General features: G+C 55.1%; 2 protein-coding genes across 5 annotated transcripts in view; one reads left to right on the top strand and one right to left on the bottom strand.

The window, feature by feature from the left end:
• LRRC53 (leucine rich repeat containing 53) overlaps positions 1-2,620 on the bottom strand; it is a 2,841-nt gene extending 221 nt beyond the window's left edge. The window contains exon 1 of the mRNA XM_056814922.1: positions 1-2,620. This exon is cut by the window's left edge and continues 221 nt beyond it. Coding sequence (XP_056670900.1) covers positions 1-2,181 — 2,181 coding nt within the window. The 5' untranslated portion in view covers positions 2,182-2,620.
• Positions 1-14,057, top strand: part of TNNI3K (TNNI3 interacting kinase) — a 248,625-nt gene that overhangs the window by 197,974 nt on the left and 36,594 nt on the right.

Genomic DNA, 14,057 nt, shown 5'->3' with positions numbered 1-14,057 from the left:
TGGGCAGCTCCAACTTCCTCCATCCTCGCCCCTCGTGTGGGGATCAGTTTCCCCCCGGAGATGCCCCATTTGGCTCTCCTGCTGCTGCTTGGCTCCCCGGAAGGCCTGCAGGTGCGCTTTTCCATTTTCCTGGCTTTGGGGAGTCCCTTCGGAGCTGCTCCCCAGGATGGTCTCTTTAGCTTCGGCGCCCGTCCCACCGCCGGCTCTTTCCCTCGTTTCTTCCATTCCTCCTTTCTCTGTGGGGGCTTCGTTGCAGTCATCTCTGGCTAGTCCCTTTGCGCCGTCCGGTCCTTTTTCAGTCTCCCCAGCTGGGTGCCGCCCCTTGGCTGCAGTGCCCAGAACGGGGCTCTTGAGATCACTGGAAAACTTGAGGCTGTTTCCGTGTGGAATGAAATTGGCTTCCACAGATGTTCTGTTGCTGTCCGTTGGGGTCTGAGGACTGAGGGGAGAGCCAGGAGGCTCCACTCTAGAAACCTTTTTGTGGCCGGGTTTGGACCCGTCCGTTGTCGTGCAACACTTTATTGTCTGGGGCGACCATTGGGTGATGCTGTGGGTTCCCCACTGTGGATGACAAGAACGCTGGAGCTTAGATGGCAAAGTTCCCTCGGGGTTCAAATCCTTTGGATTGGTGTCGAGCTTGTCATCACATACCAGCTGTATTTCATCCCTGGGGGTGGAAGGGTCAGCACTCTCTTTGGGGACTAGAATAGGCTGTGACCTATGGTGCTCCCCAACCTCGTGGTGCTCCCCAACCTCGTGGTGCTCCCCAACCTCATGGTACTCCCCAACCTCGTGGTGCTCCCCAACCTCGTGGTGCTCCCCAACCTCATGGTGCTCCCCAACCTCGAGGTGCTCCCCAACCTCATGGTGCTCCCCAACCTCGTGGCGCTCCCCAACTTCCTGGCACTCCCCAACTTCCTGGCGCTCCCCAGCCTCAGGGGTCTCTGGTGTCGCTTGGTCAGCACCCCCCTGGAAATGCTGCGGCTTGGAGTGATCTTGTCCAGTACCTGATGGATAGTTGACCACTGAAGATGGCGGAATAAGAGCACGTTCCGCCCCCTCCTTTGGTAGTGACTGAGGAATGCCTGGAGATGCAGGAAATGGGAGGGTGTCCTCACTGCCTTCTCCAGGAATGTGAGCGGGGGCATGGCCGGCGTGGTCCCCACCACTCCTACTGACTCCAGACACCATCCGAGCTACATTTTTGGTCCTTTGGCTTCTACCCGAGACCTGCTTGCTAAGAGGCTTGGGGATCAGTGTTTTGGGGTGCCCTCTGCTCTCTGCCTGCTGAAGGGGAAGCTTCATTCGCCTTTCCTTGCTTGCTGCTTCTACCTCAGACACTTGGGGTGTTCTGTGGTGAGTGACTTTGTGGCCTGGCTTTAAGGACTTCTCTCTGTCAGGCTGCTTCTCTGGGTGGATTCTTGATTTCCTAAAGGGATGCAGATTTAATTTAATGTTCAAGTTCTGCCCTTTCACTTTCCTCTTTGGGTAGGAGACTTTGGTCCTGTCATTTTCTGGAAAGTGTGAATCTGAGGAGCCTTTTCCGCCCTTTGTCCCTTCCTGCATCCTGCTTCGCTCTTCTCCATGGCAGCTGCTTCCTTGGTGGTGTGGATCGTGCTGTGGTCTCCAAGGAGCTCCCGCGTCCCTTGAGTCAGGCAGGAGCGGAGCTGAGCCCTTTTCTTCTTCCAGGTCTGGGAGGCGGAAGCTAACTCTCTTTCGGACTCGTGCTTTCTGGCCTCTGGGTGATAATCCCACACTGCCCTCACCCATGAGAAGGTCCTTGGCCATGCCGCTCCCTCCGCTCGGGTCTCCCTGGGACCTCCGGTGTTCCCCGTGACTGGGTCTCCTTTCATTCGGACAGTCTTGCGACGGGGCGCGAGAAGCATCTTTACAGATGAGGGAGCTGTGTGGGGGCAGATCCATGAGCTTGCTCCGCCCTGGCAGCCCACAAGGACCGTGGCACTTGGAGCGGGGGCTTGGGGGGACGCCGTCCTCCCCGGGCCTGCGCGGCTTGGCTGATGAGCTTGTAATCAAGTGTCTCTGTTGGTGAGGCTGAAAGCCGTAGTCTCGGGCTCCTGTTGGAGGCTGCCACAACTCATTTGTTAAATGGGTTTCAAGGCTTTCTCTCGCCAAGGCTGAGGTGGGCGTCGAGCCTCTTCCCTTCAGTGTGTCACTGCCCATATCTGCCGAATGATAAACACAAGCGTTTAGCACACGGTGGCGTTCTATTACACCAACTGAACAGATGTTTAGTCACCCCGTGTAAACGGCACTGGAGAAGATGGCTTTGCTCCTGGCACGTTCCAGGGAATGCTGTCGCTAATTCTCAACCAAATAGACAGGAAAGAACTTGGGGGACGACGTCAGGCCTTCGTGATGACGTTTGCCCATCACTGGATGGCCTCACCCAGGAAACCTCCCCTGGAGAGGCCCCGGCCAGGGACCTCTCTTAATCTGTGGTCCTGCCAGACACCTCTTCAACTGTCAGAAACAGAGCCCTCTGGGCTGGAATTCCGGAGCCCGCCAAGGGCAGTGCTTTACAGCCGCTCTCTCCTGAGAACTATAGACCAGAAGGCACTTATTGCCTTGGGGGTTATGAACCAGCCTATCGAGGGGCTGCCTCTCCCCTCCCCTCCTTTCCAGGGCTAAGAGCTCAAACTTGGAAGGACAACGTGGCCTCCTGGAACCTGTTTTGGAATCCTACCGGTGTCAGTGGCTACCTGTGTGCCAAGGACACGCCATTCTCCCTCCCTTGGTCTGTCTCCTCCCCTGGAAGGTGAGGAAGTTGTGCAGGAAGACCTCAAGGGGACCATCTTGTGATCTGGGTCCTGGCTTAGTCTGCCCTGATGTCTGCCCCCAGACTGTCATAGGATGCCCAACAATGGAGGAAAAACCCCTTGGAGAGAGAGCTGGCTGAGAGAAGTGTGGCTTCACCCAGGAGGATGCTGTTGTTTCTATTATTCAAGGATATACTGTGGGGAGGTCGAGTGAGGAGGGCGCCATTGCCAGCTTGGCCACGATGGACGCAGCCCTCCAGCTCTCCGTTCATACTTCATATGTGCCAACATCCCAATCCATCAACAGAAAGCTGTCGTTTTAGAAGGTGAGAATTCACTCAAAGCTAAAAGCTCTTGCTTCTTGCCCAAATGGCACCCATTGGGGTAGCTCCATGCAATCGGGAATACTGAAGATTCCGTCCAGTCTCAGACTTTACACTTTACTACGTGACCCTGAGCCTAGTTTCTTCACTTCATCTCTTTGCCTCAAGTGTCTCAACTGGAAAATGGGGATAAAAAGAGCACCTACCTGCCAGGGCTGGTAGGAAGACCAAAGGAGAAGGAGGCAGCAGCAGCAGCAGCATTAGTGGTAGTAGTAGTGTTTCCTCCTCCCATCGGATGGGGCTCTTTGTCAGGTGCTTCCTTCCATCCCCAGGAAGTGGTAAGAACCAAGGACTGGGGGATGTAACAGAATAGCTGCCCCCCAGCCTTCCACTGGAAGTGAACAGGACCTGTGGTCGGCCTCCCTCTCCTCCAGTTGCTCCCAACTCTACACTTCGGCCTGAAAGCCTTGGGAGGATTTCTTAGGGCAGCACCTGCATACCTCATACACGCAGAGGACGTGAGTGATGCTTGGCAAAAATGGGCATAAAGCAGCGAAAGGAGCTCCTTTCCATGGCAGCGGCCAGCGTCCTCCCCCTGAGCCAAAAAGATGGCCTCCTGTTCTGGAGGGAAAGCAGGGCTGGGGCAGGGGCAAAAGGAAGTCCATCCTTTCTTCCCCTAAATATTGAAAATGTCCGTGCCAGACTGAGAGCCGCCATGCGCAGACTCACTTGGCTCCCAGCTTGGGAGAATGAATTCACTTTGGGTTTTCCCAGGCCTCTGACGGCTCATCAAGGGAAGAGGTCTGCCCTGGCCACCTGCCCTCCCCAGAACGATTCCCTGCTAGTGCAGGGTCCGTTCTTCTACAATGGGAGGGTCAGTGTCCGCCTGTCCAGTTGGCATTGAAGCCCATTGGATGTTGGGGCTCTTTCCTGGGATCGCGGCAAGTCCAGTGCCATCTTTTGGATGTGCTCCATCTTTTGGACATGCTCCAGCCATCACCTTTTCCTCCCCAGCCTCCCCCAAGCAGGCCTAGACCCTGAAGAACAATGCTGGATTGTCTTCCCTCTGGCCGTCCACCCCTCCCGTGCCTGCATCCCTCACACACAAGATGAGCTGACTCACCCATTGTCCTTCTAGAGCTCCATTCGAATGTATTTGTCTGGATCCCTCCTGGTTCCGAAAGCCTCAGCTTCCCCCCACTTCTCTGGAAGTGTCTCGTCCATGGGCTGGTTTCATCGATGACCACCATGTTCCCAGAAGGCTCTGGAAGGCCCGGCTGCACCCAGTTGAAGCCTGAGAAGGAGCCATTGCGTGGCGTACATCCCTTCCCCTGTGGAAGGCTTCTGAAGGATGCTCTGAGGCCTGTTGACTCTGAGACGCTTTCTAGCATTGCCGGAGGGCCGTTTTCCCGTAAAAGCGGCCTTTCCTTTCTCGAGCCCACAACGGACATCACCTGGATCTCGTTTTCGTGAGCTAAGCAGCAGTTACAGTATCCCTGAATGACGTCGTTTCTTAGCTCGTGAGCGCACAGGCATGCACCAAGAGCTCTGCCACACGGGCCTTCTGAGGCGGGTCCTTTGGGTCTGCCTTGTTGGAGTTTCCAGGTGAAAATGGCTAAAATTAGGCAAGTGAAAGCAACGGCTCCTGCGACAAATAAAGGAACAAGTCAAGTTCAGCATTGTGAGAAGAAATGTCTGAATTGCTCGAGAGAGCAATGGCGACAGAGCAGTTACACCAGGGCTAATGCGCGTAGAGCCGCCATCATTGCCACCCTGACCAACCACTCAATCCACAGGGCCCACCCTGGCCTGGAAGGCAGCCTCCAAAAGGCTCTGCCTTCTTCATGACTGGGCATGGGGGCAAGCCAAGCACCCACGTCACGAGGGACACTGGCCAAACTGTGCCAGATTTGGAGGGGGAATGCCGTGGGACCAGGAGCACCCTTTCGTCTTCCTTGCCGGACCTTCTCTTGCGTGTCTTGGGAAACAAGAATAAAGGATGCCGAGTAATTCCAAGGGTAGGATCAAGTCCTTTTCTGCATAACACTTTAAATCTTTAAAGGGATCTTAGCCTGAATTATTCTCAAGGAGACTTCTGTTCTGTTTGATGCTCCCTTTTCCCTCTGCAATCAGGGTCTAAAGCTCCATTCCCATCTGTCAGACAACTGAAATATTCCCTGCTTAGTGCACTCTCAAACAACACCGGGCCCAAGTTTCATTCACACATACACACGTGTGTGTACACCTTTGCATGTACTGGTCACACATGTACACACACCTACATGCTCACACTCACAAAAGAAGAAAGCTCCATCATGCCTTCCCCCCATTTCATGACTCTTGCTCCAAAATTCTCCATGGTGTTCTTCCTACTGATCGTGGTCCAGCTGTGGGATGAAGCCCACCCAGTTCCGTGGCAGGACATCCAAGGCCCTTCACAATCCTGCCCCAACCTGAAGTTTGCAGTGTCGATGCTTTCAGGGGCTTCACAGACCCAAAGATCAAACCCAGCCTGAGAGCCAAGTGGCTCATGGGCACGTGGGCGTCCAGCCTTGGCTAGAAGACCTTGCTTCCCAGCGTGATCTCCTCTCCTTCCTCAGCTCAGATTCTCAGCTCCCCCCACTACTTTGCTCACTGTTCCAATTTGCTTACTTGTCCTTTCCCCTCTCTGGGCCAGCCCCCAGGCCTGAAAGCCTTCCTCCCTTTCTTTGCCTGCTCCTCCTCACTTGATATAGAGTCCTACTACCTAGTGATGCCAAGACAAGAAGAGATGATGGAGACCGTGAGGCTCATTGCCTCCCTCACATTCCCAAGGAAAAAGCTGACCCATTGAATTTTAGGGTTGCACAGGACCTCAGCAGCATATTTCGACAGGAATGTCTGGGTCCGGCCTGGGTCACTCGTCCTTCATCTTTTGTTTCCTTAGATTCCTCGTGTGTTTGTTGAGGGACTTTCAGAGACCAAAGAGTGGTGGGAACGTGGGTTTAGAGACGCTCCCTTAGGTGCCTTCGAGCTCTCAATCCTATGAGCTGATGTCTCTCACGGTACTGATTGTGGGAATAAACATAAAGTCAGCTTCTATGGATCAGAACATTGTTTTAATGGAAAATGATTCAAAATATTCAGCCGTGAAGCATATTGTGGAAACATTGTTTTAGTGGAAAACGTCCCAAGATATTCCGTTTTGAAGTGTGTTGTGGCACCAATGAGGACTAAAAAAGGGAAATTATTTTTAAAGTGTGCGTCCCTGAAAGCAAGATTTCTCAACCAAGGGCCTGGGAGTTTGTTTGAAATTGCTACCTCTAGTTCAGTGTAATCTCCTTGTAATCTCATGTACTTTCTTTTGTGCAGTGAGAACCATCATTCTGAGAGGACATCCCTGGGCTTTACAGACCGATGGCCAACGGGTGCCCGCACAAAATCCATCAGGAACCCTTAGCCCAGTGTCTAATGGTCTCGAAGGCTGGGCCCCACACCCAGCAGGTCCAGTCACGTGGGAAGGCCTTCAAGTGCAGGTTGGGTTTGGAGAGTCATCCAAGCACCACTCCGATGGGTTCCTCATTCAAAGGCCAGCTGCTAAGAGACACCATTTGGGGGCCACTGTCACTTCTGAGATAGACTCTTCGATGGAGGAGGGACCTTTATGAATATTCAGAAGTCATTCCAAGAGCAGTAATCCTAACATGCTGCTGGAAGTGCACGGCTCTCTGGTGGCTAATGAGGGCTCCTCGTGGATGACTGCATCGGGGAGATTTGCTAACAAAAGCCGAGGAGCTACAATTATAAACAAATGCCTGCCATGCCCACATGCTGCCTTCATTAGCCACCCTTTCTTGACACTCAAAGGAATAAGTGAAGATCCAAGGGCAGGGCCATGAGAGGCTACCATAAGGATTATGGAAGCTAGTGTAGTATTGTAGCTGAATTCCATGGAAGTTGGCATTGATGTGGTTGGCATGCCCATTAGCTCATGATTTGTCCTTTCTTTTGCCCTTTCCTCAAATTTCCCATCATGTGCTGAAGAGCCTGCCCATGGTGCCATTTTGGCCCCGACTCATTTGAACAATGGCCTCAAGTTGCCTTCTACCTCTTTGGAGATGGGGGCACATCACTTGTCCCTTCTTCACTTGGCTCTGGCTCAGAAAAGAGGCCTCAAGCACGGGCAGTCCCTCCCGAGCCACAGGTTCAGAAGGCAGGTTCCTCTTAGGAATCTGCATGAGACAATGGACTTCTTCCTTGGAAAAAGGCAGATGGTGTCCGGTGGAGGAGGCGTCTCCACTGCTTTTCAGAATCTCGAGGATGTACAAGGCTTGCTCTGCGTTCCAAGCCTCAGCTGGGTGGGCTACACAGGCAGGGACCCCAGCTGTTAAAAAGAAGTCAGTGAGGGCCATGGGCAGAAGAGAGTATTGGAGTCGATGAGAGTAGACCAGAAGAAGAGGCAGGCTCCTCACCCAGGCTAGCTGCTTCCAAGTATGGAAGGGTCTTCCTGGAGAGAAACGCCTGGACTTGTTGGGTGGGACCCCAGAGGGCAGAAGGAATTCTGAGGTGGACGTTGCAAAAAGGCCACTGTAGGCTTGACATCAGGGGGAAACAATTCATACCCCGATAGACCATGGGCTCTCCCCCCTCCAGTCAGAGACTGGCCACCCACGCGTGAGATGTGCAATGTGGGCATTCTTTTTCGGGTGTAGGTGGAAGTAGATGCTACCCTGATGCCTCTTCCCTCAAATTCTGTAATTCTATGACATTGCTTGAAGAGTTACCTTCAGCTGCTTTTCCACCTAGAGTCTTTTGATGGAAGAAAAGAGTGATGGACTGGGAGTCAGAAGAAGCCTGGGTTCTAATCCTGCTTCTGATATTCTGTAACTATGAGACTTCAAGCATGCCATCTTATTAGCCTGGACTCAGCTTACTCATCTGGAAATTGGGGTTTATTGTGAAGATCAAATGAGAAGCATTTGAAGTTCTTTGCCAAGTGCATTAGAAAACATCAATGATTGTTGCTTATGTGGCCCTCTGCCTTCCCTGCCCCCATCATTTCCTGGTATCATAGGATCACCTAGAAGCCATCTCAGCCAATCCCTCGTTTTATAAATTAATAAACGGACCAGAAAAGTTGTTACCCAAGAAAACAATGGTGAAAAAGTGATAGGTATGGGATTTGAACCCAAGCCCAATACACTGACTCCATTGTTCCAGGAACTTAAATGGAGGATGGCTAAATGGTGCAGAGCAGAGAAAAAATCCTAGGGCTGGAGTCAGGAAGACCTGAATTCAAATCCAACCTCATATACTTACTAGCTGTGTGACCGTGAGGAAATCACTCAACTGCCATTTGCCTCAGTTTCCATGTGTCTAAAATAGGAAATAACAAGCCCTACCTCCCAGGGTTGGTGTGAGGATCCAAAGAGATAAGAATTGTAAGTCACTTAGCACCGCGCCTGGCACGTAGTAATTATAGACCCATTTGTTATAGTATGGCAGATGAGGGAAGAGCCATTCACGAAGTGTGATACATACCCAGATTGGGAGCACTCTGGACCAAAACTCGCTCTTGGCTGGCTGAAGTGCTCAGGAGCGGAACAAATACACCAGCACATGCAGAGAGCCCTGGCTTGGCTTGACCAGGGCCGTTAGTGGCTGCCTCTCCTGGCTGGTAGGTATCTGCTAACGTCTTCATGGTGGCCATTTGTGTGGCTGAGCCTCTCAGGGATCCACACACAGGGGAGTGACCAGCACCAGTGGTAGTCCACGTCGATGTAAAGAGAGCAGGACCCTGTGGGGTGGGTCCTGGGACGAATCCGCAGCCTTGGCTTTTATCTGTGACTTTGTCCCTGTCCCGGAGCTGGGAGCGATGGCAGGGGCAGGACCCCAAACCCACCTCTACAAGCCAGGAAGGCTGTCCTCAACAGGCGTCGACATCAAGGCAGGCACTCCTGCTGCAAACCTCAATGACTTGACTGCAGCCCGGGGAGGGGAGGGAGGAAGAGGAGAGAGGGAGACAAGAGTTCCTCTCCTGCTCCTGCAGCCATCACCCAACCCTGTCTTGGAAAGCTCTCTCCCGTGAATTGAGCTACTCTTGCTTCGTGTGGACAGCTCTGCGGTGTCTCCATCCCTAATTAGCTCCACGAGGGCAACAACCGTACACTGCACAGCCCTCTCCCCACGCCCACCCCTGCCTCTGGCCCATGGTCATCCATGTAGTGGGGACAGAGATCGGGTGGCTGCAATCTGGGGGATTCCACTGGAGACACAAGCTCATCACGAGTCAACAGTGGCATAAAAGCTCATGCGTAACCTCTGCCAGCTTCCTATTCCTCATCTGTATGATGGAGATGATGCTGTTCCTTCCCATGGATAAAAGGTCTACTGCCCAGAGCATAGGACACTCCTTCCCATGCCATGTGTTGGTCCCATCCGTCCTGGAGGCTTTATCTTCTTCAGAAGGACGTTGGCACAGATCCAGAGCTGGACGGCCTGAGAGGGTCAGACGGTGCCATTCTAGGACCAGTCAGAGAGAGAACTTGAGGAAGAGCAGGACCCTGGTTGTGAGAGAGAAAAGGGACGCGGCATGTCTGGAAGGGTTGGAAGGACTTTCACAGGGAAAGAGCGAAGGGACTTGGTTTGGGACAGGCACAGCACGCCAAAAGAAGTTAATGAATTTGTGGATTGAGGAAAATGGCAAAGAATAGAATATAGGCTGGATGTCGGGAGATTAAAGAAATGGACCGAGGCAAGGTTTCCACACTCAGTCATTCCTGAGGAGAATGGGCCTCCTCTCTCTGGAGATGTTCCCTCCAAAGTTCTTGAGAGGATTCATTCAGGCTGCTAAGTGCCTCCTGACTGACTCAATTACTGTTCTGATTCTGTGATTTGATTCTCTGAGTCCAGTGGAAAATGCCAGGCTGGCACCCCAAGCTCCAAATACCTTGAGTCCATGCCAGGCTCCTTAGGCTGCCAGCTCTGGGTCCTGACTGCTCCAAGTGCTGCTGCTGCTGTCCCCCAAGCAGAAAAGGCTTCCCTAAGTGTGCTTTCTTCTCATGAGGGGGGCAGGGGAAGCCACTGGAATAAATACCCCCTTGGGCTCCAGTCTGGTTAAGGCTCAGTGTGAGGGGGGATTCCCTGAGAAATCACCTCGTAAGGCCTATTTCCCTGCATAATATTAAATTTGAAGCCAGCTGGGCCCAAAAGTACCAACTCCAGGAAATAGAATTGTTATAAAAATAGAAGCGCATATCCTCGATTTCCCTAATAATTAACATTTCTGTTTTACCTTCATTTTTACCAAATGCTTTTCCTCTATTGTCCCACTTGAACTTCAAGCCATCTCTTTGAGGCAGGTGATGTGAGAGTTCCCATTTTACAGATTAGGAAACTGAGGGGAAGGCACCTTCTCAGGCATCTACTAGTTATCTAAGGCCAGAGCCAACCTCAAATCCAACACTGGACCCTTTGGCCTGGGTGGCCCCCTCCCTGGAGCCCCTCCCTTCTCACACACACCCCACACCCCTTCCTTCCAGGCCTACTTGGCAGGCTCCCTTCTGAAGGAGCTTCCCCAGGCTCTGCTCGGGTCTCTACTTGATGCCGCAGGGCTGGCCCGGCTTTGTGCTTCCTCCGCAGGCAGATGTCCCCGGCGGCACTCTCCCTTACAGCTGACTCTCACTGACTGGCCTCTGCAGTCCTTGTCTGGCTGGGCCGGTAGCTCTCACTTTGCTCCTCGCTGGAGGCATTTCTCAATTGCCCGGAAATCTTCCAAATACCCTCGAGCAGGCTATTGCACTGGAAACTCCCAACAACCCTGGGGCGGAGGCAAGGGCAGGCACGTGACCCTCAGGGTGCCCCCTGCCCCTGGGCACATCTGCTGCCAACCTTGCCCAGCCATAGTCCCCGGAGGCCTCCCAGGGCTGAAACCACCAACCGTGGCCTCGGAGCCTTGGCAGACACCCGAGGGGAGTTGCCCTGCGCCCCTCTGAGGGAGGCCACACGGGGTTTGGGGAAGGCCCAGGATGTCCTCGGGAGACTTGGGGAGTCAAGCCTTCCCAGACCGAGTCATCGGCGCCCGAGCCACCCACCATATGAGGAAACCGAGGCAGACAGAGGTGAGGTGACACCGGAAGTGGCACCGCCAGTGCGTGCCGCCCGCGGGCTTTGGAGCTCCCGCCCAGCACCTGGACAGCGACCCTATGGAAGCCCCTTCCGGGATATCGCCCGAGGGCAGCCGCCACCCACCTGCGAGGCACAGGACGGTCACCTGCGCCGCCTCCCTCCCGGGCTGCGCGCTCATCTTGTCCTTAAACACCAGCCTCAGGTTCGGAGCCTTGTGATCGCAGTCGGCCTCCAAGCGGCGGACCCTGGGGCCCGCCGGGCTCTGGCACTTCCAGGCCCTGCGGCTGCCGCGAGTGGGAGCCTCGACCAAGCCGGCTGGAGAGTCCCCTAGACCGGGGTCCGGGGGGCGCAGAGCACACGCGCAGCCCTGCTCAGGGCAGTCCAGACTCCCAAGGAGGACCCGGGTGAGCCGGCCCAGCGCGCCCTCGGGGACGTGCGCCAGGCTGTTGCCCGAGAGGTCCACCTCCCGCAGGCCGGGCAGCGCCCCGAAGGCCCCCGGCGCGACGTGGCTGATGACGTTGTCGGACAGGTCCAGGTAGGCCAGGCCGGCCAGCGCCGCCCCGCCGCCACCGAACGTGCGCTCCGTCAGGGCGCCCAGCCGGTTCCCATTGAGGAGGAGCCGGAGCAGGCCTGGCGTGCCGCGGAACCAGGCGCCCCGGACGCTGTCCAGCACGTTGTGGCTGAGGGCCAGCACCTGCAGGCGCCGCAGCGCCCCGAACGTGGCCGGGGACAGGGCGGAGCTGGACAGGCGGTTGTGCTCCAGCAGCAGCGTCCGAAGCCCCGCCAGCCGCTGCAGGGCGTCTGCCTCGATGGCCGCAATGCAGTTCCGACTGAGCGTGAGCACCGCCACGTGCGGCAGCGACGACAGATTGGCAGCCGCCACAGTCACGAGGGAGCCGTCCGTCACCAGGAGCGCCCGGGTGCTGGCTGGAGCCTCTGGGGGGAGAGGAGGAGAGGGGACACGTGAGATGTCACAGCCACCCCCACCCAATCCCCGCGGCTCCTGGCCGGGGCCAGACCTCAGCTGGGGCCAAATCGCGCTGCCCGCTCGCACTGTTGAGGGTCCAAAAGAATCCGCGCCTGTTAAGAAGGTCCCTCTCAGAACGCTCGCTCACAGCCTGCCGGGCTTCAAGGCAGAGAGTGGCCTCCTGATTCCATTTGAAAGAAGGCCTGCTGAGCTCCGGGCTCTTGTTATACCCATTTTCCAGATGAGAAAATTGATCCTCAGAGGGATCATCTCCGAGGGGAGTCACATGAACACAGGTTTTACCCCTTCCTGCTCCCAAAGCCCAGCTAATGGCCTCTCCCGTTGTTTGTTTGATGGGGACGAAAAAATAGTGTTTATGGCCGGCTGAGGCTGCCCTGTGCCTGGCCAGCTTTCCCTCCTCAGAAGCCCTCTCTAACCTACTCCCGGCGCCAGGCTGTCCTTGAGACAGAGACTTCCTATGGATTCCCCCCACAACGTGGATTAAGGGGATGGTGGCCGTCTGGGGCCAGGACTGGGCAGCGTGTGGGCACCTCCTTAGGCCCGAGGACCCACCGCCTCTGTCCGTGGGCCGTCCTGGTCTCCTGGTCACTCAAGGAAATCCACGGTCCTGCGGCAGGTGGTGCTGGGGGCTTCCAAGAGGAAATGGCAGGAAGCTGCCATCGGTCTCTTCCAGGGATCGCAGCTTGGCCGTAGGGGCCAAAGCCGTTCACCAGCCAGAGAGCATTAGCACGAGGAGCCATTGCTCACCTCATCTAGCTGCCGGCACCCCTGGGCAGGTCCAGGGGGCCCCGCTGGGGTCCTGACTTCAGCTGGGGGGGGGGGGGCAGCGCTTCTGACGGCTGTAACGGACCTTGTGTACCCACGTGGGCTCCTTTCAGCGGAGGGATCACTTAGGGACGCTTTGGAGGAATCCTCTGGTTTCAACTCCCTCCCGGTATGGGAGAGCCGAGTCTGCTTTCCCGGGTCCTTCCAGCCTCGGGGATTTGTTAGCACTAAGTCAGCAAGCTATGGGCAGTCCTTGCTGGCCACCAGAGGGCAGCTTCCCCAACAAGCCATTGACGGGAGACTTTGTTTCCCTGCAATCGCCTGCTCCCCTGCGTGCCGTCTTGGAGAGGAGGAGGCATGCCGGGGAATGAGGGAGGGGCCTTTGCCCCCCCCATCAGTCAGGCCCCCCCTCCCCAGGGAATCCCCTCCAGGGCAAGCTAGGGTGAAAAGGGCTAACGGGGAGAAGTTGGAGCCTCCACTACCTGGCCTCAAAGCTGCCTCTCGTCTTGTCATGAAGCCTGCTTGGGAGCTTCCTCTCGCCCCCATCTCGGCCTCCAACTTGCCATTCGCTGGCTCGATGGCCAGCCTCCTCTCTGCAAATCTCATTGTCTACATTTCTTCGGGAGGTGCCTTGTGACACTGTTGACTTTTCCAAGCCGCTGCCGATGAGCAGAGCCGTGGGTCGTGTTAGGAAGGCAGGGCTCATCCCTCCCAGGGACGAAGAAAGGAGGCAAAGACCAGCTATGCCAGGGCTGGCATCTCCCTGGCCGGCTCTGCTGGGCCCCTGAACTCAGCGGAACGCTGGGCACCAACGAGAGCCACATCCTCTGCCTCATTCACCTCTCTTGAAAGGGTTCTGCATGCGAGGACCCTGTTCGTTTTCTTTTCTTCTTTACGTGTATATATATGTTATATTATATATAATTTAATACATAATTTATATGATAGAATAATATATAATCATATTATAGATATAAACCCTTACCTTCCACGTTGGGATCAATACTATTTATTGGTTTCAAGTCAGAAAAGCAGATGGGGGTAAAGTAACTTACCCAGAGTCACACAGCTAGGAAGTGTCGGAGGCAGATTTGAACC

The sequence above is a fragment of the Monodelphis domestica genome, chromosome 2 (assembly GCF_027887165.1).
Source record: "Monodelphis domestica isolate mMonDom1 chromosome 2, mMonDom1.pri, whole genome shotgun sequence".
NCBI lineage: Eukaryota > Metazoa > Chordata > Mammalia > Didelphimorphia > Didelphidae > Monodelphis > Monodelphis domestica.
This window is presented reverse-complemented; position numbering and strand designations above follow the sequence as displayed.